Source organism: Porites lutea, chromosome 6 (genome assembly GCF_958299795.1).
Source record: "Porites lutea chromosome 6, jaPorLute2.1, whole genome shotgun sequence".
Taxonomy (NCBI): domain Eukaryota; kingdom Metazoa; phylum Cnidaria; class Anthozoa; order Scleractinia; family Poritidae; genus Porites; species Porites lutea.
Window position 1 is genome coordinate 35,238,001 of NC_133206.1, and position 25,839 is coordinate 35,263,839.

Consider the following 25,839-nt stretch of genomic DNA (forward strand, 5'->3'; position numbering starts at 1 on the left):
CAAGCTGACCAACTTCACTTCTCGTTGGTATTTAAATCCGAATAATTATCAGACTATTTATTTCTCTAGTCAAAGTCCCCTTCTATCAGTGGATGGTACAACAGATCACATGATTTCAACTATGTCAAGGGATGGGAAGTCTACAGAGAAGAAACAAGATACAAACACCGCCTTTTCAAATTATTCTGTTACAACGAGACAAACATTGGTTGCAGAGATTGAAGTATCAGCAAAAGTAACAAAAATTCTAGCGGCAACGACAGCAACGAGAACAGGAGTATCAAACCCTCCAATAAGAGCAGCAGTAGTAGCAACAAAGGAAACAGCCGTAGCAGTAGTGACGACGACAAAAGCATCGGGAAAACTAACAATAAAATTAGGAACAATAACAACAACAGGTACAATGGGAGTAACAGCCTCGCCAAAAACGGCAGAAACAACAACAGCATTGATGGAAATAGCCGCCACACCAATAGCAACAGCAACAACAACAACAGCAGCAGCAACAATGGTAGTAGCAGCCACAACTAAAGCAGCGGCAACAAGAACAGCGTTAGCAACAAAAACAAGAAATTTAGCAGTATTGACAGCAACAACAGACAAGGCAGTAGAAAAACAAAAAACAACAATAGAAGAAGCAGCACTAGCAACAAAAACAACGACTACAATAACAACAGAAGCTACAAAGTTTGCTACTTCTGTTGTTACAGCGGTAGCAGCAGCATCAACAACGACTACGACAGTTACACCAAAAACAACAGCGGTAATGACAACACAACCCACGATAAAGAACATAGTTGCGAAAACATCCGAAGCAGCGGCAACAACAACGACAGAATTTGCTGCTTTTGCAGAAACAGGAACAGCAGTGGCAATTACCACAAAAGGAGCAGCAGCAACAACAACAGTAGCAGCAAAAGCAACAATACAGGCGGCATCGACAGAAACAGCAATAACGGTGATAACAAAAGGAAGGATGATGGCAGAAGGAACAATCCCTGAATTAACAACAAAAACCTCTTCAAAGGAAGTAACATCAGGAACTGTAGCCGCTTTACTGACAGTGTTTACAGCAGTGTCAACAGCAACGGCAGCAACAATCACAAAAGCAGAGCCTCCGGAGACAACAACAACATCAACAGAAGCAACAGCAGCAACAACAACGACGACAGACGCAACAACATCAACACTAACAGAACAAACAGCATTCGCATCGCAAAAGGTGGCGACAACAGCAATTACAACACCAGTAGAAGTGACAATAGCTACACCATCAATAACAACATCAGCAGAAGCAAACACAGTAACAGTAATTACAACAACAGTGACAACAACAACAAAACCAGCAGTGACAGTAACAACAAAAGTAATAACGAGAAAAATATCAAATGCAATAATAACAATACGAGCAGAGACAACTGAAGTAGCGACAGCAACATCACCAGCAGACTCAACGACGTCAGCATCGACAACAGCAGAAACAACAACAACAGCAGAAGTAATAATAGCCACAACATCAACAACAACACCACAGGAAGCAACAACAGCAACAGCAAAAACACTACCAGCACAAGAAACAACATTGGCATCGAAAAAAGCTGCGACAACAACAAAAGCATCAATTACAACACCAGTAGAAGTGACAATAGCCACCCCATCAATGACAACATCAACAAAAGTAAACAAAGCAACAGTAATAACAACTGTAGCAATATCAACGATAACGAAACCAACACCAGCAGTAACAACAGTGGTAACCAGACCAAAAGCATCGAAAACAAACCCAACGGAGGGAACAATAACAACAGCAAAAGACCCAAATGCAATAGCGACAGCAAAAACGACAGGAGCAACAACAATAGCATCAGTAACAACACCAGCAGAAGTTATAAAACCTACACCATCATCAACAGCAGCAACAGCAACACCACCACCAGAAAAAACAGCATCAATACCAACGCCTGTAGAAGTGATGACTGCTACACCATCAATAACAACATCAGCAGGGGCAGACACTGCAACAGTATCGATAACAACAGTGGCACGAACAACAACAACGAAACCAACACCAGTTGGAGCAATAACAACAGAAGTAATAGCGAAAGCAAAAGCAACAATAACAAGCCGAGAGGAAGCAGCAGCAGTCGCAACTACAATTGCAACAGCAACGTCAACAGTAGAGACAACAACATCAGCAACGACAATAGCAGAAACAAAAGCAACAGTATCAATAACAACACAAGCAGAAGCAACAACTGTATGGACAACAATAACAGCAGAAACAACAACTGTATCAACCGAGATACCATCAGAAGCAACAACGGTGTCAACAACAGCAGCAGAAGCAAGAACAACAGCATCAACAACACCAACAACAAAAGCAACAACTGCATCAACATCAATAACAACACCAGCAAAAGTGACAATAGCAACAGTATCACCATCAATAACAACACCAGCAGAAGTGATAATAGCAACAGCACCAATAACAACACAAGCAGAAACAACAACTTTATCAACAACAACACCAGCAGAAGCAACAACTGCATCAACAACAACACCAGCAGAAGCAACAACTGTATCAACAACAATGCCAGCGGAAGCAACAACTTTATTAACAACAACACCAGCAAGAGCAACAACTATATCAACAACAAGACCAACAGAAGAAACAACTACATCAACAACAATAACAGCAGAAACAACTGTATCAACAGAAATACCATCAGAAGCAACATCAGTTTCATCAACACCAGCAGAAGCAAGAACAACAGCATCAACAACACCACCAACAAAAGCAACAACGGCATCAACAAAAACACCAGCAAAAGCATCAACTGCATCGACAACAATACCAGCAGAAGCAACAGCTTTATCAACAACACCAGCAGAAGCAACAACTGTATCGACAACAATACCACCAGAAGCAACAACGGCATCAACAACAATAACAGCAGAAGCAACGACAGCATCAACAACAACACCAGCAGAAGCAACAACTGTATCGACAACAATACCAGCAGAAGCAACAACGGCTATAACAACAACACCGGCAGAAGCAACAACTACATCAAAAACAATACCAAAAGAAACAACGACTGCATCAACAACAATAACAGCAGAAGCAACAACGGCATCAACAACAACACCGGCAGAAGCAACAACTACATCAAAAACAATACCAAAAGAAACAACAACTGCATCAACAACAATACCAGTAGAAGCAACAACTTTATCAACAACAACACCAGTAAAAACAACAATTTCATCAACAACAACACTAGTAGAAGCATCAACTGCATCGACAACAACACCAGCAGAAGCAACAACTGTATCGACAACAATACCAGCAGAAGCAACAACTGCATCAACAACAATAACAGCAGAAGCAACAACAGCATCAACAACAACACCAGCAGAAACAACAAAAGCATCAACAATAATAATAGCAGGAACAACGATAGCATCAACAACAATACCACCAGCAGAAGCAACAACTGTATCAACATCTGATTTAATATCAATCCCAGTAGAAGCAATACCCACCACAGCCACAATAGCGATACCAGCAGAAGCAACAACAACGTCAGTAACAGCATCAATACCGACGCCAACAGAAGCAGCAACTGAATCAATTACTACCCCGCCAGAGGCAACGACAGCGACAGTATCGACAACACCAGTAACAGCAACAACTGCATTACGAACACCCCCAAGAGAAATCATAAATACACCATCAACAACACGAGCAGAAACATTAACACTAACAGAAACAACAATGACAAAACCAAAAACGACAACCCTAGGGGAAGCAAAAACAGAGGTACCTGTACAGCTTTCAAAAACAACGGTGCAAGTGATAGGGAACATTGCAAAAACCAAGCAAAGGACTATCACGTGCGTTTTCAAAGATGCCATGTTCTGTAACACTCGTACACATACGCCTCCACTAACGACGGATTCAAAGGAACATTATCAAATGTTAACAAGTGAGTTAATTTAACTTATACTTGGCTTACAGCGGGAACTACATAAATAAGTGCTGTTATAGAATAAAGACCGTTCTTAGCTTATTCGTGCCAAATCTGGTCCAGATCAATTTGAAAAAAAAAACAATAACACCACTTTACGGGCAACGGTAATTGTTTTTACGAAATTAGATCAAAAGATACCCTCAGTAATGTCGCTTTTACGGGACACTTAACCTGATGCCCTAATTAATGGGTGTGGGAGTCAGTCATCTTCTTGAGTACCACACACTGTGACATATGACTTTATTTATTATTCGCGACTGATGCGATTTTCATCTCCTATTTTCTTAAAAAACTTGTAATTCTCTTTCTCGTCCGTTCCTTGTTAATTTTATTTTAAGTCGACATTGAGTCCCATTTACATGTACTTTCGGCATAGTAAAGGATTGTTTTAACATTCACTTAAAGAATTTGGCGAAGACTATTCCACAAAAAAACAAGTCTTTTTGTTAAAGTTACTCGCACTGATAGGCAGGTGCGTTATGCACAATGCAACGATGAGTGTCGAAATTTTTTGTTAAGATTGTCAATTATTTATTGATGGGTTTGTCCGGTGAAGGCCTCAACGAAGACAGCGTTACAAATCAACACAAAGGATATCTTTGGAAGGATATAAAATCATTCATTATAAAATGAGATGATAGCTTGTAGCCCGATGTATTTCTCTTGGATTTTCCCTTCTATTGTCTGGGGAATTATCCCCACAGTTATAGGTACGTCGTCTTTCCATTCGTTTGTTGTGACTCGTTGCGTTGCGATTCAATAAGCTTTGAAACCCCATGCCTAACTCTGCTGACGCGCTGAGGAAAAAGTTAACTTGAAACAACTTGTCATTTTCTTCAATATTTGATCTGTACCCAAACATTTAAAGGGCAAATAATATAGAGTGCTTAAGTTAATAAGTTAAGCGAAAAATACAATCTTTATGAATGTTAAATAATGCTAGGTTTGAAAGCATTATTTTGTGATTGAAAACGTTCATATTTCTATCGTCGATGATCTCATATCTCCACTTCTGCTTTGCTTTTAATTCTTAAGAAAATAATTTCTCATCACCACTATGGCAACTTTTGTGACATGAACTTTCCTCTCATTTCCTCTGATTATCATAATACCTCGGCGAAAGTCGAAAATTTTTAGTTAATCGTTTATTTTTAAATTAACTGAATAATAAACAATAAATACAAGAGATGACCATAGTTTCTCTCTTGAGAAGTTTCTAGTGAAACTTTAAGATGTTTGTAAACTACAATAAGAACAGAAGAGACATATCTTGTTGTTTCACAGTGCAAAACAAACTAGTTTTAAACGATATCAGACTGGCAATTCAAGAGCAACTGGAGAAGGTGCAGGGAAATAAGTGGTCAAGAATAGAACCAATCACATTTTACAATCTTTAGATAAAACGAAGGCAGGTTTATATGAACTATTGCTAGCAGCTCTTGAAAGCTCGTGATGTTATTCGTTCCCTGTAGCACTAAGCCCCATTGATTTAATGACCTTAAGACCATTTTAAGGCTCACTCGAACAAAGAAGGTGTGTAATCTTGAAAGAGCTAGGGTCATCACATACACAAGTGTAAATGAAAGTGAATTCTTCCTCTCAATAATATACAAGAGTGAATAACTCCTTACCTCGTTTCGACAGGTATCACTACAAGTTTTTCTGTTACAAACGGGTCATCGGCTGTCAACGAGTCTGCAAAGTTGACTATTTCGCTTACATCTATCAGGACTGTAGCAACATTACCAACGGAGTTATCTTTCAGTGGCAAGTCAAACTCGGGCCATTTGTTACTGACTGCTACAACTACGAATCGTGTTGCAGGACAAAGCTCTGAGGTAAGCAAAGGCGTAAAGAATGTTGGACTATCCCATAACACCACAGTTTGTTTATCACGTACGGTACAGAGGGTCTCTTCTACCATGACGTCGAAAACAAGCGCCTCAGTAACAAGTGTTGGAATTTCATTTAGCGCTACAAATTTGGTATTGTTCACACCACTTGCTCCAAGTAAAATGTTTTCGCACTTGACCACTTCGCCTGCATTTATCAGGATTGAAGCAACATTATCATCGGGTTCATCCCTTAGTGGTAGGCCAAACTCGGACCAACCGTTACTGGCTGCTACAACTTCGACCCGTGTTGCAGGACAAAGCCCTGACGTAAGACGAAGTGAAAAGAATGTTGCACCATCTCACAATAACACCACAGTGTTGTTGTCACGCACCATACAAATGCTCCCTTCAACCATGACTTCACAAACAGATGTTTCAGTTACAAGTGTTAACATTTCATATGGCACTACAACTTTGGCATTGTCTACACCACTTGCTCGAAGTAAAACGTTTTCGCTACTCAGTTTTTCGTCAGCAGAATTTCCTGAAGGAACAGCTTTTTCTCCTGACCTTTACACCTCAAGAAAAAAGGTTACTTTAACTTATAACAGCACAATTATGGTATCTCGGGTACCTACGCCAAGGATTGTTAAAACAATTAGCTCGTTCGTGAGATCAAGTTCTGCAGCTTTCTCTATAGTTGACGACATCTCCAAAACTAGAGCAATTTGGGGTTTGCTTTCGTCCCTTTTCGAAAACAAAATTTCGATGGCTAAAGAGAGGCTGCCTTCTTCGATAAATAGTGATGTCCTAACAACGACTAAAAGGGCAACTACTAACAATACTATAGGCACATCCTATCCTTTTGATCACAGTTCATCCATGACAGACGTAATTCGGTCTTCAACTACTTTCAGACTTTCGGCCTTTTTCTCAGGAATCGATACTGCAAGTGGTTTCCTTTTCCACAACAGGACAGTGCAACAGTCATCTTTGTTCATGATCCAAAGCAGGACGATCTCTCTTCAGGTAATGGCTGATTCTGAAAACTTTATATCTGAAAGAACAAGTTTTGCAAGCTCTCATAGTAGCGAGATACTTGAAAGATCTGTGCTTCTGGTCCAAAGTACATCAACTTTGAATACCATTACTTCACTTCACCCACTTTACAAATCTACAGGAAATTACGCGGATGTTTACGCCTTCTCGAGGATCTTTGTTAGCAGCTTTAATACAATCAAGTCGATTTTGCCCACAACCAAATTGAAACCCTTTACGACATCTCCAGTAGACGTTTCTTCAGAGTTCAATTTCCCAAGGACGACTATCTCTCGTTCTCAGGCCGTTACAGGTACCTTAGTTTCACCCGTGAAAACCCCCTACATTGAAACATCCAGAATACTCCTGAGCTCTTCTTTCAAGACTTTCGAAGCAACTATCGTTGCCACAGACCTGAGCGCTCCGAGAACAAGTACTTCAGCTTCTCGAAATTTCACAAGGACGTTCTCGACGTCACCTTTCTTGCAGAATGAGACAATCACGTCGAGAACGGTCGTCTCCTCCACGATTTCCAAATGGAAACGTTCTACGGGTTGGTTTACTTCAAGCAGACGTCGAGAAAATAGCTTTTCTCATGTTTCTGCAAGTGTTTTTGAATACTCCTCAAGAAGACAATCGACCACCACATATGCGTCTCATATAATTTCATCAACAATTCAGCCAGTAAGTGAACGGACTTTTACGCCACATATAAGAATTGTATCAACCAGACCCACTCTTTCCAAGGACTCATCTAGCCAATCTTTGTGGATCACATCGGAAACTTCCCAATGGGCGATCTCACCTACGTCTATCCTTGTAAGTCCTTCCAGTATTTACTACACCGTACGGACCGAATTTACTCCACCGTTTCAGAGAGAATTATACCGTGAAAGTGCAAGTCAGACCAGACCACTTAAAATATCATCAGTAGTTAAAAGTAATAACGTAAACTCCATAACTTCGTCGGGCTTGCGAACATTTCTTCCTTTCCTTACAACCAGCAACGATTTTTCTAGGTCAACTGACTCTCCTCACCAGGCGATTACATTCCTCAGCTCAGCGGTTAAAAACACCTTAAGCTTAAGAACGTTTCCTTCCGTAAATAAAACAAGCAGTCGCGTAAAACTACAAACATCGGTGGGGTCATCTTTAAAACACAAGACTGCAAACACACTCTCTGTGCAGAACTTCTATGGTCACACTGACGACTCATCTCGGGAATTTTTTAACGGAGAAATTATAGCCAGTGGCACCTTAAATATTGATGACACTATTCGTATGCCTACGTTGAAGCTTACCACGGTGGAAAGCTCTCAACTACTATCGACATATCCAAGTCGCGTGAGGAAAAGCTTAACATCTTTAGCGTCGTCTTCAACAGGGAAAATTTCCTTAGAGTCCATAATTCCAAGTACAACCACACCTCGTGAAGCACTCAGTTTTACCCTGAAAACGAAAAACACCTTAAAACGCACCAGTCAAACGTCGACGGAAGCGCTTTGCACCCAGTTGTCTACAATGTTAACTACTTTGATGCCTTCCTTAACTCTCCAGACGGCGAGAGTGTCTATGGTGACACAGAAGACTGTGTCTAGCATCCCATTCATGGATAGCTGGACAATAAGAACTGTCGTTAGCGCAAGCCCCTCAACAGGCTACACCTTGAAATCGGCGAGCACTGCACCAGCTACTACTCAAAGTCCTCTACAGTTTTTCCCCAATTTTTCTAACGATTCTAGACCTAATTTCCCATCGTCGTCTCCTCTGTTAGAGATGTCATCATCACAAGTTAACGTATGGCCAACTTCAGCTTTAAGGATTTCTCAGAAGAATGATCGAATGACAACAATGAGAACAATAGAAAATCAAGCCTTCCCAAGAAGCTTGTATTCAAGAGAGACATCTGCTTTGTCTGGTTCAGTTGCCACAGAACGTTTTACGTTTTCCGTCAAATCTAAAAGCCAATGGACGCAATCCGCTACGGAACTACTTGTACCTACTTCCTCTGGTAAAATATCAAGCACAATTCTTGATATGTCTAAATCTTTTACAACATCTTCCCATCCCATCTCGTCATCAGTTTCTGTTTTCTTTCAAACTGGACCACCACCCGAGGATCCAAAGCAATTTGAAGGAACCATGGTGTTACAGATGCTTTGGAATTTACGATATCTAAAAACATACACCCCAGAATACCAGGCTCTTGCCTCTACAATTAAGAGGGAAATCAGTAAGGCGTTTACGAATCTTGAAGGATTTCTATCTGTGCAAGTTCTACGCTTCTGGGAGAGTAGCGTTGGAGTTGACTTTCTGGTGTTTGTAAGGAAAAATGCCAACATTGACGAGAATACCGTAGAGAGGATGCTTACAGAGGCCAACAACACGGGGGTATTGAATGTACCTATAACAAGCCTGCAGGTTAACGAAAGAAGAGCTACAACTACTGCTTCGGTACCCACTCCTGTATCATCTAAGTCTCTGGAGCAGTGGGTGCTTGTTCTCATTGTTGCTGGTATTTTAGTGTTCCTACTATTGCTGATTATCTGTATTTTAGCGGTAAGTAAAATTGTTTTTCCAATAATTCCCTTAAACTCTGCTATTCTATTGTTTTCCTGTTATTTGTTTTAAGTATTAGTAACAAGGGTTGAAAAAGAAGTGAGTGACTGCAATTTTTGCCAATTCCAACGCTAAACAAGTTTTGAAAAGAAACACCCGTAGGAAAGCCGAAAACGGAGTGTGGATGGGAAAAATTTGAGACGATAAACTCGGTTTACGTTTGAGTGACTTCTGAAGTACTTTCGACCAGCCTCATTTTGTTCAAAAATTTGTACGAAAGTGTTATAATACTGTATTTATAATGCTTGTTTTGCGGCCTTGATGTTGTTAGTTAAAGGCCTTAGATTTACCGGCTGTAAGTTTGGGGATTGTAGTAACTGTAAAAAGAAATTTAACCAAATTTTCCAATTTGTTGTTGAGTGCGTTTAATGGTTTTTGTTGTCTTTTAGGGAAATAACCATTTTATTTGGCGGCCATTGATAGGTTGGGCAAGTACAATTGCAACCGAATTTGAAACTGATCCGACTTCTTTTTTATTCAGGTCAAATTGGCCAGGCGAAGTGGCGGATTTAAGCGAAGCAAGAAGTACGAGCTTTCGAGATGGAGTAATTACATTCACACCGAGTATCCTGACTCCGCTGCCAGATCCAAAACAAACTTGCCGGTGATATTAAGTATGGAAGAGAAACGACAGTACGTCAAAGACGATTCATATGAAGAACTTATTACATACAACATAACAGAAAGCAAAAGCGACGAAAGCCTAACACGCGAAGCTTTCAGAACGAAATTACGAGAAACTAGCTTCAACGGCAATCCTGAGTTCAGATATACAAACCAGGAGTCCAGAATATCGCCATCAGAGGTTGCAGTGAAGGTATTCCTATATCAATAAGACAAGATGCATGCACCTCCCCATTTCCAGCTAGCCAATATTCATTCTTAACTAATCATTGCCAACGATCTAGGCTGACATTTTGGCAAAATTAACAAATAATTCAAAACTGATCAATATTGATTTAGTGGTAGCACAACAACAAAGTTGGTTCTTCGCCCATCATTCCCCAAAGGAACGGAATTTGGAAATGTTTTGTTATTGAGGAGGGGGAAAATCGGAGTACCCGGAGAACACCATCTTAGAGCAAGGGAGAGAACCAATAACGAAGTCAACCCAAATATGGCGTCCCATCCGAGATTTGGTAAGAAATGAGTGAAAGGTGAGTGTTCTGACCAGTGCACTTCCCTTGTTCTCCCCGCTTTTCCTTTTTTAAAGTATGTGAATAAAAACATAACTTTTCTATTTTATCTCCAGGGCTCCCAGAGAAGTGTTTCAACCAAAGAATATCCTGCTCAGTGGAACAAAGGCTGTGATGATGTAGTGAAACTATAAACTGTGTTTGGAAAGCAGTTTATTATATTATAAATGTACGAAATCAAAAGCGCATTTCTACAAAAGCTACAAAGGAGCCAACACAAAGCTGCTCAGCAGTGCTGATTTTGTCCACACGAGGTCGAGAATAAGTTTGTAAACGCCTACAAAATTATGAGTGTATGGCCACTGTGCCAACCTGAAACTACACAAGAAAGATCATCCTAAACGATCGCGTTTCCCAGTAAAGGAAGGATAAACGAGAAAGGCCGACGGCTTAACATCACCGCCCACTGATCCCATCATCTCAACTGACGGCGACAAGATCTTAAACTCAGCCAGCATAATATTACCACCTTTTTTAAGACCCTAGTTGGTGGCCTGACCGGGTTTTAAACACAGGTCTACCAGAGGGAGTGGCGCGGCGGTTTCCAACTAAGTTTACCGGGCGGCTGTTACCGCGTGCACAACCATAACAGCACACTAAGTTTGTATGCGTTTACAAACCCAGACGAACTCGAGTGGTTGACCTTGGTCACTCAAAAAATAATGCTTAGCATTAAAATTGACTGAGTTCTGATGATTAGAGACTGTTAAGTACATTGTATAATGGATATGTGTGTCACTTGATTCAGTGCAATTGGTTTACTATCTTAGAGGCCCTTTAGAAGACTTTGGCTCAAGGACCGCTCCCTTTCACACCGCTGACTTATTACTGACAAAGATACCTTGGGCATTTGATATGATAGCCAATCATGTCTATAAAATATACTATTTACAAGTTATAGTTAACTTTTGTACGTAAGACTAACAATATTTCGTTCGGTCAAATAATTTAGTAAATAAGTACAAAATACCAACTCTTAAAACAAATCTAACAAAGACTTTTTAAATCTTACTTATTTTAATCACCAGCACAGTTATCTTACCTATAAATTTTCGTTAAATGGTATAGGATCACAATCGATAAAAAAGATAACTATAAATGTTTGCACAGGTAACGTTGATTAAATTGTACTTAATTTTTTTTTTTCATAAAATAGCTCTACCGAATATCTAAAACTTTAATTCCATTTTTGTTAAAGCTTTTTCACTATTTTCTCATACCAGGATTAAATAACATGCTCTACGACCTGAAAAAACCAAGGTCCATGATGGTTATAAGCTCTTGCTCTCAGATCGAACTTAGATGTAGCACGAGTGAGCAAAATGTGGCAGCGCTAGTACCTACGTTCCCATCTAACCCTTGCCCAAAATAATACTACTGGAACAAAAAAGATGACCTCGTAAGGGAAACAAACCACTTTAAATTACCTCACGTTAACATATGCCAGAAAATGAAACGATAGCCACTGGTTTAACGAAAAGGACTTGAACTGTAAGTTCGCAGTATAAGTTCAATTTAGGTTCAAGGATCACTGACATCATGGATTTAAGGACTCCACAAGATTGTCATTTTCATGGCTTCCTTGAAAAGGTCTCTTTTATGGTTGTATTTGAGATCTACAGAAAAATAAATAAATGAATATGTGGTTTCTTGTTTTCAGAGACTGTCAACCTCTTACTAAACACTGATAAAATGTATATAACATATTTTGCACCAGAAATGCAGTGCCACAGCAAGAAAGAATTTAGCAGCCTCCTACAGATAATTTCACCACCTTAATTTGCGAGGACCAAAAGGATGATGATTGACAGTAACTGAAAAATTAGTCTGTTTGTCGACAGCTAGAAGCAATGTTTGACACAGGGAAATTTTGTCAGTGGGGCAATAAGTATATTATAGCAACTTGAGTAAGTGTACATTCTACACGATCTTAAAAATCTATGAGTTCAAAAAATGCAATATGTGAATTGCGTCACAAACACACTACTGGACCAAAGAAAAAAATGTTTGTCTTCTTTCTCATAACTCTATTGAAAACTGGTGCTGTTCAAATTAGGTTTAAAAATTCTGATTCATTACTTACCAGGGACTGCACGTTAACTTTTAAGAACGTTTTTCGTTAAGTGGTCTGTTTGAAACGCCGTTATTGGTTTTAACTTCCGAAGCACGCAGATTTCGCTCCCACATAAGCAGATCGTCGTTGCTCCGTATCCATTCAGAGTCATTGATTGTCATGTGGTCGAATAAGTGAGTCCGCTTCTTTAGCCTCCTGTACTTGCACTGAAAGACAAAGCAGATTGTTTTCAGTAATCAGTTTTTTGTAAACCTGAAAAAGTTGGCCCAATTTGTCAAGTTGCCATCCGTTTCCATCCTGACCATTCAAAGCCAAAGATACACTTAAAGATGGGGCATTGTTTTAGAGTATTTTTTGCAATAACATTAACCATTATTTCATAGTTACTTCTTATTTCCACTTTTTTTTAGGGATTGAAAGTAATACCAAAAAAATCGTGACGTAGCTCCTTTAGTAACAGAAATGAAATTTACTTACACAGACACAGATAAGAGCAATAAGCAGGATAAGAACCAAAGCCACGGCGACTATAACAATGATAAAAGTTCCCAGAGGTGTAGCCAAGTCGATGGCTTTATCCCACATGTTGGTTGGTTTAGTTGAACTGCTTGCTGTTGCAGTAGTTGGTTGAGGTGTTAAAGTCGCGCTTGAAGAAGGTACTGACAAAAAATTGAAAACGTATTTTCCTTGTTAGATGAACTCAGTTATCGTGGCTCGTTTAGCACAAAGTCAACAAGGAATCATAGCGCATTATGTGTCGGTACAAGTTAATGGAAGAATTACAGAAGATCGTTTGTTCAACCATGTGCAATTTAAGGAGTCCTAAAGCGCGCACTTTAAGGTGTTCTAAATGTGAACACTTTAAGGAGTCTTAATGTGAACACTGTAAGGAGTCTTGACGTATTCACTCTAAGGAGTCCTAAAGTGAACACTTTAAGGGGTCTTAAAGTGAACACGAAAGGAGTCTTAAAGTGAAGACTTTAAGGGGAATCAAAGTTAACACTTTAAGGGGTCTTAAAGTGAACACGTTAAGGAGTCTTAAAGTGAACACTCTAAGGGGAATCAAAGTTAACACTTTAAGGGATCTTAAAGTAAACACGTAAGGAGTCTTGAAGTGAAGACTTTAAGGAGTCTTAAAGTGAAGACTTAATGATTAAGTTAAAAAGGGCAAGTTTATATAATTTTAATTGTAAGATTTATATAAGGGACTATTTGGAATGGGGTGTATTACTGGATAAAATGTATCAGAGAAGTTACTGATCTCTGTCAATTACCAAGGAATTATTAGGTTATTAAAGGGAACTTACCGGAGGGGCTATATGTGGTTGCACTTGCACCTGGATAAACGGAATTTTTTATGTACAAGATTAATCAGTGGACACATGCACCTATGAATATATTGTCACAACTTAATAATTAGAAATTATTTCATAGAGATTTAGTTAGTATCACTGAATAATCATTATTCCACATCTAACAACCTTACGTTTGTACATTCAGCTATAAGCAAATTCACCCATGCACTGGGTGACTTTTTTAAAACGCGCAACTCCTACAGGGCGTAAGTGCTCTTTCACATGTGTTCGTGCGTTTCAGATTAAACTAGAATGTGGAAGTGTTGGTTTTTGAGGAAAAACGTGATACCCAGAGAAAAACCTCTTGGATCAGAGAAGAGAACCAACAACAAACTCAACCCACATGTGGAGTCGCCTCCGGCAATGGAATTCGGTCCACATGAGTTGAAGGCGAGTGCTCTCAACAAAGCGCCATCCCTAGTACTAGGCTTACAAAAAAACACACATTTGACCTGTTTTTGTCATTTTAGCAGTTGAAGTTGGAACAATAGAAGAGGGTGACTGTTGCACTTCTTGAACAACAACATTCCCTATAAGCTGGTACCCCATAGATCCATTGCGGTTACCGTCTTTCAGTGCACGTTCTATGGTATTCGTACTCGCATTCGACAAACTATATACCACTACAACGAAGTCTACCAACACACTTCCATTTGAAAGACTTTTCAAGTCAATTTGCTTAAAATATGGAAGGCTTACACGAAAGCAATCTTTCATTTTTGTAGTGAAATTGTTAATAAAGGTAAGGGATTCGGAGAAGCTGAGATTAGTATATCCAGGCAAAAAGGTTTCGTTTACTCTAATTTGCACGTTAAAGGTCTTTCCAACGAGCATTTCTAGAAACACAAAACAAAAAAGAAACTTAATTAAGTTATTTGCGTTCGATAACATGCTCAGCTGTGGAAAGGTTTCAGATGTAATAAAGTATTTACACCTACCAGTAGGCGAAATGCTTGAGGTGAAAGCTAAAGTGGGAGTTTGAACTAAAACGAAAAATAAAAAAAAGTAATAACAAAGATAAGAAGAAGAAGAAAAAGAAGAAGAAGACAATAAACTGGAATCTGGAAGTGCTGGTCTTTGAGGAAAAACGTGTGATACCCGGAGAAAGACCTCTTAAAGCAGAGAAGAGAACCAACAACGAACTCAACCCACATGTGGGGTCACCTCCGGCAGTTGAACTCGGTCCACATGAGTTGAAGGTGAGTGCTCTCAACAAAGCACCATCCCTAGTACTAGGCTTACAAAAAAACATACATTTGACCTGTTTTTGTCATCTTAGCAGTTGAAGTTGGAACAATAGAAGAGGGTGACTGTTGCACTTCTTGAACAACAACATTCCCTATAAGCTGGTACCCCATAGATTCAGTGCCGTTAGCGTCTTCTAGCGCACGTTCTATGGCAATCGTGCTCGCACTCGACAAACTATATACCACTACAGCGAAATCTACCAACACACTTTCATTTGAAAGACTTTTCACTCCAATTTGCTTAAAATGCGAAAGGCCGCGTGCACGAAAGAAATCTTCAATTCGTGCAGTGAAATTGTGAATAAAGATAAGGGATTCGAAGGATATGAGATTAGTATATCCAGGCAAAAAGGTTTTGTTTTCTGTGGAAACTTGTAATAAAGTATTTACACTTACCAGTGTGCGAAATGCTTGAGGTGAAAGCTAAACTTGAATTTTGAGCTAAAAGTAAATAGAAAAAAAGTAATACGGATATGAGATTAGTATATCCAGGCAAAAAGGTTTTGTTTACCCTAATTTGCACGTTAAAGGTCTTTTCAACGGGCATTCCTAGAAACACAAAACAACAAAAGAAAGAAACTTAAGTAATTAGGTAATTTGCATCCGATAACAAGTACAGCTGTGGAAAAGTTTCAGTTGTAATAAAGAATTTACACTTACCAGTGTGCGAAATGCTTGAGGTGAAAGCTAAACTTGAATTTTGAGCTAAAAGTAAATAGAAAAAAAGTAATACGGATATGAGATTAGTATATCCAGGCAAAAAGGTTTTGTTTACCCTAATTTGCACGTTAAAGGTCTTTTCAACGGGCATTCCTAGAAACACAAAACAACAAAAGAAAGAAACTTAAGTAATTAGGTAATTTGCATCCGATAACAAGTACAGCTGTGGAAAAGTTTCAGTTGTAATAAAGCATTTACACTTACCAGTGTGCGAAATGCTTGAGGTGAAAGCTAAACTTGAATTTTTAGCTAAAAGTAAAGAGAAACAAAGTAATAAGGATAAGGATAATAATAATAATAATAATAATAATAATAATAATAATAATAATAACACAAACGCAAGCCAAGAAACAAGAAGTAGAGGTTCGAGTCGAGTTTGTGCGCAATAAAGAAAATCATAACTCTCTAAAATGTATCATTTTATAGTTCATTTAAAATTTCCCTCCGTTTATAATTGGCTGAAATCCCTCCGCAAATTCTTCAAAACCAGCTAGCCTTGACCAAATTTGGAAGATCCCTACCAACCGCTATCCAGTAATGACGTATGACGTCAATAGTACAGAATATCGACAAAAAGGGACGGACACCGAGCATCCCTGAAGACAAGGTTGCTTTAGCTCAGCTGTTTTGGTAGAACTGGAGAAAATAATGAAAAATTTCACACGTTTCAGCAGAGCTCTGCCGAAAAACATGACAAGAACCGCACCAATACAATCTGTAGAATATCTGATAGACCAAACACCCCTTCATACCTTACATTTGCCGAGGAAGAGGCAAAATTAATAAAGACGAGAATGCAATATTTATAAAGCCAAGCATGTTTTAGCTTGTTTTAAAAGTATCAATCGTTTTGAATGAATAATTGAACAATTATTGGGGTCGGCTTTCGTATGATCTCAATAATAATGCAGACCGGTGTTATGTGCTTTCGCCAATAGCAAACGAAAGCCACATCCATAGGCCATTTTCGAGTTCGACCAGGCCTCTGTATCAAAACGAGGTTAAATGCTCAGCCTTTGATATGGAAATGATTTTTCATTCTCATGCAAATAAAACTCATTTTCACATGGAAGGTTGTGCACTTGGCCTCGTTTTGAAAGTAAGGGTTTTCGGAACTCGGAAATGGCCTATAACTGCAATAACGTTATTGTGATCCAAGTAAATTCATTTGTCAAGTGCCCAAGCCCTTTGTTTGCCTTCAAACGCCTTTTCGACAAGAATTGTACATCAGGTAAAATTCTGGATCATTAAAGGCATACTTGATCACGACTTACCAACTAATGAGGTAGTTGGAGTTATAAAGCTCCTGCTTTGAACGGAAGCTAGAATGAAAAAACAAAAATAGAAAATAAAACAGTAAACCGCAATAAAATCAATTACCGTAAAGAAGCGGTGAGATCAGTAACAAGGAATGGCAAATTCAAAAGAGATAGTCACAGTTCCGTCGTAGTAGTAGTATAATAATAATAATAATAATAATAATAATAATAATAATAATAATAATAATAATAATAATAGTAATAATAGCAAATTTGGCTCTACTCTCAGGGGAGATATGGAGCTCACCTCAATAGTTCCTGCGTTTAAGGAACATTTATTAAAAGCGTGCTTTGATTAAAAGGAATCTTTAAGTCATAATTCTGCTTTTTTCCTTATAATGAAATTTTTTCCCCTTATATTTTAAAAAAGTCTATATATTTGTCAGAAATACCATTAATTCATCTCTCAAGGCCTGAATCAAAATCTGGCCTTCATTGTTACCTAACAGAGGAAACAAACAGTGATTTTCTTATATCTACTCTTCCTCGGCCTTTTTAACTCACAAAATAGCTGCAAAGAAGTGATAAATGCAATCATCATTGTGTTGAAATGCTATATTCTGTGGAAGTGTTTCCTTTTTTAGCTAAGATGAAAGAAACCATATTTCTGCAACGTTTGATAGTTTAATTTTTTTCAATATAATGTCACTTTGTCTAACAGGCCTCTGGGTAGACTTAGTTACAGTCAAACCCCGTCAATACGGACACTGGAGGGGCCACAGAAAGCGTCCATATTAACGGGGTGTCCGTATTAAACGGGTCATATTATTCAAGTCAAAATCTACCTTTTATTTGGACAAAATACTAAAGAAATAAAACAGGTGACTAGCATTGTCAAACCAATTTAAAACATCTCTGAAGTTCACAAAGCCGTTAATCCACGCACTATGTCCATGAAAAAAATCAAAAGTCTCGAATTGTCGCTCATTATCCATTGTATAGTCAAAAACCGTTCACTGCATATTAACTCTATTGATTTCAAATTAGTCTTAAATTGACGTCCACAATTCATCCTATTCGGTGTACTGTAGCACTGGAAACATCCACATGATGTCAACTGAAAGTTTTTTCTACCTTCAGGAAAGAGAGGTTTATTACGAGCACACATTGGAAAATAAAGTGGCCTCATTACCGAGCTTGACTTTCTGTGAGAATCTGTTGATTGTGCAAGAAAAAAAAATATTCGTTGTCAACAATAACGGGTGTCCGTATTTTGCAGGTTAAATTTAGAAAAAATTTAAGGGCTTTCCCCGAGGGACAAAGAAAACTGTCCGTAATAACGAGGTGTCGCGGGGTTCGACTGTATTTGCATAAACAACAGACCGAAGCTGAGCCATAGTGATTATTGCGTTACTTCCGGAATAATATTACATCGACGTTTTCAGGAAAAATCGTTTAGTGGTTATTATTGTGTGCATGAAAACACCAAATAGCTGTTTCTATATCTCCTGTTGATAAAGTGGAATACATCTTTCCCAATTCCCAAAAGCAAATCTTACAATAATTAATAAGAAATCAAAAAACTTACTCAGATTGGTTGTATTTGAAGCAGACACTGGGTGTGTAAAAATAACAAGGGCAAAAACGTTGAACCAAAACACCGCAAAGCGAGCCATTCTTGAGTGAGCCATTCTCTTTGCCATCCTGTTAAGGTATTGCCGGATTCTAAGAAAATAAACAAAAGTTGAAGCGGTCGTATTCGACGGAAGAATATCATGAGCAAATCGGATCATATCTGTATTACCTCGCTCGATTCATATATCCAATATATTCAATATAAGCCTTGCCGTGCGCCCAAGAAAATTCTGTTAGTTACAGAACCAAATAAAGGGCTTACAGTAATTACCAATATCGTAGAACCTACCCTGTTCCTTAGCAAAATGGCCGTCTGAGTCAGTTACTTTCCGCCTGACACAAGCGAAGAACCAGCTGAAATTTGATCCACTAAATTTTCAAAACACACGCTTCTGAAAGGCAAAAATTGAACCTATCAAAAAGTTCTGTACCAAAATCCGAGGAAACTGACTTAATTTATGTGGACACAGAAGGCATTTGTTATGTAAACAAAATTGACGGATGGCTAGTAGTTGTGCATACGATAAGCACCACAAAAGGATTTACTGAAGACAATATTGATTGAACAAGCATGACGTCATGCAAGAAAAATTTTTATTGGATCGTATACGTGTCGACTGTTCCAATACTGCCCCCTACACACGATATTCTGTTCAAATTTTCTGTTTTAAATTTGCGAAATGAAGTAGAAAGATGGAATTCCGTCATTATATTCGGCGATAAAACATATGCGAGACCAGTTCATAAAATATAATCCGACTGAAGTCAGCTGGCTTCACCCCGACTGGCGAAATATGGCACGTTTTGTTCTCATGCACCGCAATATTCAGAAATAACAAAATGAATCACCAGTAATTTGTAGGATATTAGCTAGTACTCATTTGAAAGACACAAGGGTTTGTTTTGATTATCTTAAGCTTACCTGTGTTCAATTTAAGAGCAATTTGATGGCCTTATAACGGATCCTTATGTTGTCTGGCAACCAATTCTGTCCTCTCGACCTTCAGGTCACTTTCAACAGGAAACAAGGCAGCTAGGCTTTTTTAGTATATTAAATGGATATTTCTGGTATAAAAAAACCACAGGGTAAGACAAAATACGGAAATATAAGTGGCATTACTTAAATAGGATCAACAATCCTAGTGTTTAAATATTTGTAACTTTCGGGAAAACGCAAAAAAGGGTTGTGTGCTGCGCTTGGTCCTAACATACGATACTCTTTGTACCGTGGGAGGTCTGGTACGGTGCACAGTCGTCTTTACAATGTCGTTTCGCTTGCGATTCTGTGCCCATTCAGATGTAGAATAGTAAATCGGAACTATGATCTTTTTTTTCCAGTTCATGTATCCACGTTCGAGAAGATTTCAATTATGATGAGTGCGCACGATGAGGCGAATCTTGTTTTCTGATTGTATACCCGAGCAGGCCCATAACCGAACAAGCTTGGCCAGTAACGCATATAAAAGACATAAAAAGCAAAGTTAAACAGTTAACATAATAAGTGCACCTAAGTATCACACTCTGAGTATCAACAGTAACACGACGTGAAAATCGGCGTCCTCCGTGATCAGATTATTTTTGATTGGCTGAGCGACATAATTGACACGTTTTCTGTGGACAATGATGCCTGTGTTTGTTCAGAAAACAACTACCGCCTTAAAAGGCCTAACAGAAGACAAAGGACAAAATTAGGGAGTCATTCAGTGAACAAAAAAAGAATAGTGTGCAGCCCGCTACACTGGACAGCAATAACTGGTCAATGGCATACATATACCTTTGTTGGCGCGCGAAAAAGATGATATAAAGGGAAACAGAGTAGTCAACGATTATACCGAAAAAGGCCTAACTACAGTCAAACCTCGTTAATACGGACACTGAAGGCCTTAGAAAGTGTTCGTACTGAGAGAAGGGGTGTTTGTATTAAACGGGTCTTGCTATTGAAGTCAAAAAACACTTGTTATTACAACAAAATAAGCAAGAAATTAAAGAGGACATCAGCATCGTCAAATTAAGCATCTCTAACTATCACAAATCGTGGCGTCATTCCGAGGACTATATCGACCAAAAAACGCTCATTTATATATTACTTAATGCAAAACCGTTCTCTACGTAACTTGTTTGATGCCTGAAAATGGTCAGAAATTGATGTCTACAAATTATTCTATTCGGTTTATAACTGTAGCGCTGGGAACACGATCGACATGCTGTTAACTGAAGTTTATTTTTAAATTCAAAAGGAAAGATTTGTTACAATACACAGTTGATCATGATAATGAAGTATCCACATCAGCAAGGTTAACTTTCTATAAGAATCTGTCCAGTGGGCAAGAAACAAGTGTCCGTTGTCTACATTAACGGGTGTCCGTATTAAGCGCGGTTTGAATATAGGGAAAATGTATGGGCTTTCCCCAGGGACAAAGAAAACTGTTCGTAATAACGAAGGCGTCCATTTTAAGTGGGTGTCCGTAAAGAGGGGTTCCACGGTACTACAGTATACTAAGCTGGAATGAACACTTTTTAGTGGTCGCTTGATACTCTCACTCTTTTTCTAGTTTACAAATTTCCTATTACAGCTCTGTTACAAATCCTTTTCTACAAAAAGCTATATGTCATAAATGTAAAATACAATTGAGTTTATACTCGTTACAAAATTTAAGACAAAAAGTATTATTAATTTCAGAAAAATGAAACACATCTGTTCAGTATCGATATATCTAGTGAGTTATACTCATGTATGCTCTATGAGTCGCGTTTGACCAGCATAAACGTGCGTAATTGAATCTCATTTAAACGTCTACTACATGCTCCGAGGTTTTCTACATTAGAAGGAGAATCACGAAACAAAATATAAATTATAAATATAAGTTCAACTTTTGCGAAAACGCATCACGTAACCTTTCTCAGCAGCGCATAGGACAAGCGTGTTGAAGCTGGATAAAGTTAATCCGGCTTTCGTATAAGGCGTGTATAACCCCGTTAACAAAAGAAATGACCCTGACCAGTAGTGAAAAGATGTGGTCCTTTGCACAACTAACTTGTCACTAGTCATAGTTTAACCCTTAAATAGACCCTTTAAATACTAAACTACCTAAAACCAACCAATAACACGACAATATTTTATTTCATAAGGAGAAATAATAAGAGTAACTGTAACGTTATTCTAATTAAGTTTCGATGCATGCATCCAACATCATTATCAAGTTTAAGGAAGCGCTCTACTGTATAACATAACAAACGCGCGCTCTGATTGGTCAATTACCCATTTACTATTTGCCCGTGGGTGACTGGTGACGAACGCTAGCGCACGCCCAAAGCCGTACACGCCACTTTGTACGCAACTACATATTTTTTTACCTCGTGGTTTGCAAAGATTTTTCTCTTAGAACTGAAAGAAAGTTTACAAAGACCGTAACGATAACGTAAAATTGTGACAGAGGACTAGTTACCGTGTGGCACGAAATTTTTGCGCGAGTTTATTTATGCGGATTGCCGATCTTTTGTGTTTTCCGGGAACTAATTTTTGCGATTACGACAGATGGGTTTTTCTTGCTGGGAATTAATAAATTTTTGCGATTTTCAGAAAGTACCCAGTACCCAGCATTGATAATATTTTCGGTTTTATTGAGTACGTGCAACAGAAATACATATTTCCAAACGATAAACCAGTATTTCGTTGTATACCGTTTTGTTTCTGAATAAAACAGACAAGTTGTGATTGAACAGAATCACGTTTAAAATAGCGAAATGTGATATGTCTTACGAATAACAGTTATATTTACGTGTCATAATTCCAAAGTATTTGTATGTAATTAATGACCCGCCTTGTAATTCAGTTTATGCTGCAAAAAGGTTGAATAAACGATCATTATTATTATTATTGTTATTATTATTATTATAAAAAAAACTGTCAACTTCCAAAATTCAAAAGTTTCTTTCAACTGCTAAAAACAAAAAAAAAATAGTAATAATAATAATGAAATATTATTATTATTATTATTATTATTATTATTATTATTATTATAACAGACACGATTTCTTAGTACTGTATTTTTGTGTAGTAAATTTTTGCGAGAAAAATGTTTGCGGTAATTTTTATTTGCGGGAAATTATTTCTGCGGATCGCTGGAAAAATCGCAAAAATTTCGTGCCACACGGTATTCAGCAAAACGATATTTTTGAAGGAAAAAAATTTGCAAAGAATGATGTGCACACGACATAGCGTGAGCAGATTACAGCACTCACGTCATTCTACTGCTATCTGTGAGCAAAATTAAAAGGTTTTCTCTTTTGATTGTTATAAAACAAATGGTAAATGGCTCAGTGGGTACTGACTATTGAATTACCGTAAAATTCCGAAAATAAGCCCCTCCATGTATAAGCCCTCCAAATATAAGCCCTCCAAACCGGTGACGCAAAAAAGCCTCCGTTAAATCGCCCCTCCAAATATAAGCCCCCCAGGGGCTTGTACTTGGAAAGTTGCCCTCAAATACAAAGTAAAACAACACAAAAACGGTAAATTTACTTCCAACTATAAGGCTAGCCCAACCGATTTGTAAACGCAAATTTCCTTCCGTACATAAGTCCCTCCAAAAAGAAGCCCCTCAAAAAGGGCCTTTGAAAAATATAAGCCTCGGGGCTTATTTTCGGAATTTTACAGTATAGTTGCACTTGGGATAGGGTTCCTAAGCACGAAAGAAGCGTAAGAGTCGCACGAGGCGAGAGCTGAGCCATTTACCATTTTGTTACATGTCAAAAACAACTGACCATCCAATCTTTATAATGTGCATTCCAAGGAACAAATTTCATTTGCATACTACAAAACGTTCAAAGAAACTGTCTCCAAATGCCCTGAAAGGTGTGATGCTGATTTTGAGAAGGTCGTCCATGATCAGTAGTCTGCGTGGGCACCGTTGGAGCTGTAAGTCTGAAAAATAAATTTAACAACATGACCGATTTTTGTGTAGTTTGATGTCAAAACTGGTAATTCCAAAAAAAACAACCGCAACAAGTAATCAACAAGATGATCTAATATAGCTTTATTTTTTGTGTGAAAGACTTAGCACACAAGTGAATTCGCAGTGCTTCACCACTGCTCTAATTAGCTACCTCAGAAGAAAGTCGCATTCATGTTAATCGCCTACACTTCCCATTTCGGTATGGTAACGAATAGTTGCTTACTGGATTACTATGTGATCCTATTATACGTCTCTCCATTGTGGAGGTTTTGCCATCTGTTTTAGCTCGTAGTTTACCGTGGTCTGCATGTATGATCTCATATGTGTGCATTTCAAGTCCTCCGGTGGATATACCGTACGCCATGTTCTCACCTTTAGATCTTCCACATTTAACCTATGTTCAAAAAAGGCATTGCAAGTAAAACACTGTCACGGGAACCCTTGTCTTATTAAACGTTGTTAATATTGTCATGCAGCCAAAGTTTTTCTGTTCTTGTATGATCCGCACCTATAAAACCGTAGGGACATTTTCCCAGGAAATCAAGAAAGGAAAGCATGAAGTATTATTTTTAGCAATTTTTCAGAGACACAATGGCACAAGTTGATAACAGATTAGCAACATTTTAAAGTTGCAATCATTTTCCTACGCCGTGCAGTCATTGCGCTTTTCTTTTTTAAAATACTTCTCAGCGAAAAAGGAGAACTTTGACTGTTGCGAAGTTCCTGTGTCTGACTAAGAGATATAAAATATGACACACAACCAGAATAATCTGATGTTACCCTAGCTTTTCCCTTTGCATTTCTGAGCAGTTATTGGATCGTTATCGGTAATTGGCCACATAATAATAGTAATCACCAAGGGTAACTTCATTTGAACGTTAGCATCACTTCACTGAGAGTTACACCAAGCATAAAATAATCATATAAAAAGAAACTATGATTGTCTCTTTTTTAACTTACACAGACGCATATAAGAGTGATCAGGAAGACAAATGATAAAGATCCCGACGCGATCATAGTTATCAACGCCCAGTTGGGTAGCTTCTCTTCTGGTTTAGCTGTCGCTTCTTCTTCAACTTTGACACTCGTTACTTTAAATCCAAACTTTTTCTGTTCACTTGCTGTCTCCAAAGTCTTTTTCAACATTTCCTCATCAGCTTTTGAATCCTTTGCTAAGATGACGATATACATGCATACTACACTTCCCTTTCTTATCAACAGAATGTGGATACCAATGAAACCCTCGATATTTTTATACGTTTTCTCCAAGCTCCTCGTCAGGTTGGTCGTTAAATCCTTGTATGCTTTACTGTTTGGATTCTTGTAATCGTCTTTAAATGTCAAGTCAAGAGTCATTTCCATACTAACAGTTTTGACTCCCTCTACTGGAGTGGTTGGCCGCGATGAGGTTGATGTGGGTACGATGGCTAGAGAAGTTGGCGATGGATGAACAAGGGTAAATGAGGACGAGTTTACGTTGCTAGCAGTGACTGTAATACCAGCAGGATAGCTAGTCATAACCGAGGTGGTTTCTCTTAGTACAGATACAGTTGACTGGTTACTCGGCAAGGAAAGAGAGGACTCTCCTACTTCTGGCGAATGAGCTGCAACGACAGTTTTTACTGGTTAAAGATAACGTACATTCTTTAATTGCTCAGCAAATAATCATATCTAATTGAAGAATTAATTTTGGTGGCGCGAAGGCTATCATTTTTGCGATGCAGAACCTGGCTCGGAGATAGCAAAAAAAAATGGAAAAACGCCTGCACTAGAATGCTTCTAGAAAATGTCTGTAAGAGAAAAAAAGATAAGGTTATATTCTGAAACTGTACACAAACTGGCAAATGTTCTGCGGAAATGTTTTGCAGCTGT

The 25,839-nt window shown here is 38.4% G+C and overlaps 2 protein-coding genes across 4 annotated transcripts; both read right to left on the minus strand.

Annotated features, from left to right (window-relative positions):
* Positions 1-10,858: 10,858 nt before the first annotated feature.
* LOC140940561 (uncharacterized) lies at positions 10,859-20,208 on the minus strand. Of its 3 annotated transcripts, XM_073389549.1 has the most exons (7): positions 19,935-20,205; positions 19,302-19,404; positions 18,966-19,102; positions 14,104-14,133; positions 13,274-13,455; positions 12,806-13,002; positions 10,859-12,338 (listed from the first exon to the last, which is right to left on the minus strand). In XM_073389549.1, exons 3-6 carry the CDS (start codon positions 19,078-19,080, stop codon positions 12,826-12,828), a joined length of 504 nt encoding a protein of 167 aa, XP_073245650.1. In that variant the 5' UTR covers positions 19,081-19,102; positions 19,302-19,404; positions 19,935-20,205; the 3' UTR covers positions 10,859-12,338; positions 12,806-12,825. The 3 variants fall into 3 exon arrangements, with proteins under 3 accessions (XP_073245650.1, XP_073245651.1, XP_073245649.1); XM_073389550.1 differs by lacking the exon at positions 19,302-19,404 and having other exon boundaries at positions 19,935-20,208; XM_073389548.1 differs by lacking the exon at positions 19,935-20,205 and having other exon boundaries at positions 19,302-19,556.
* Positions 20,209-23,086: 2,878 nt separating this feature from the next.
* On the minus strand, positions 23,087-25,562 carry LOC140941059 (uncharacterized). The gene is made up of 3 exons (XM_073390018.1): positions 24,928-25,562; positions 24,191-24,361; positions 23,087-23,936 (listed from the first exon to the last, which is right to left on the minus strand). The coding sequence occupies exons 1-3, from the start codon at positions 25,483-25,485 to the stop codon at positions 23,901-23,903; spliced, it is 765 nt and encodes a 254-aa protein (XP_073246119.1). The 5' UTR covers positions 25,486-25,562; the 3' UTR covers positions 23,087-23,900.
* Positions 25,563-25,839: the final 277 nt, after the last annotated feature.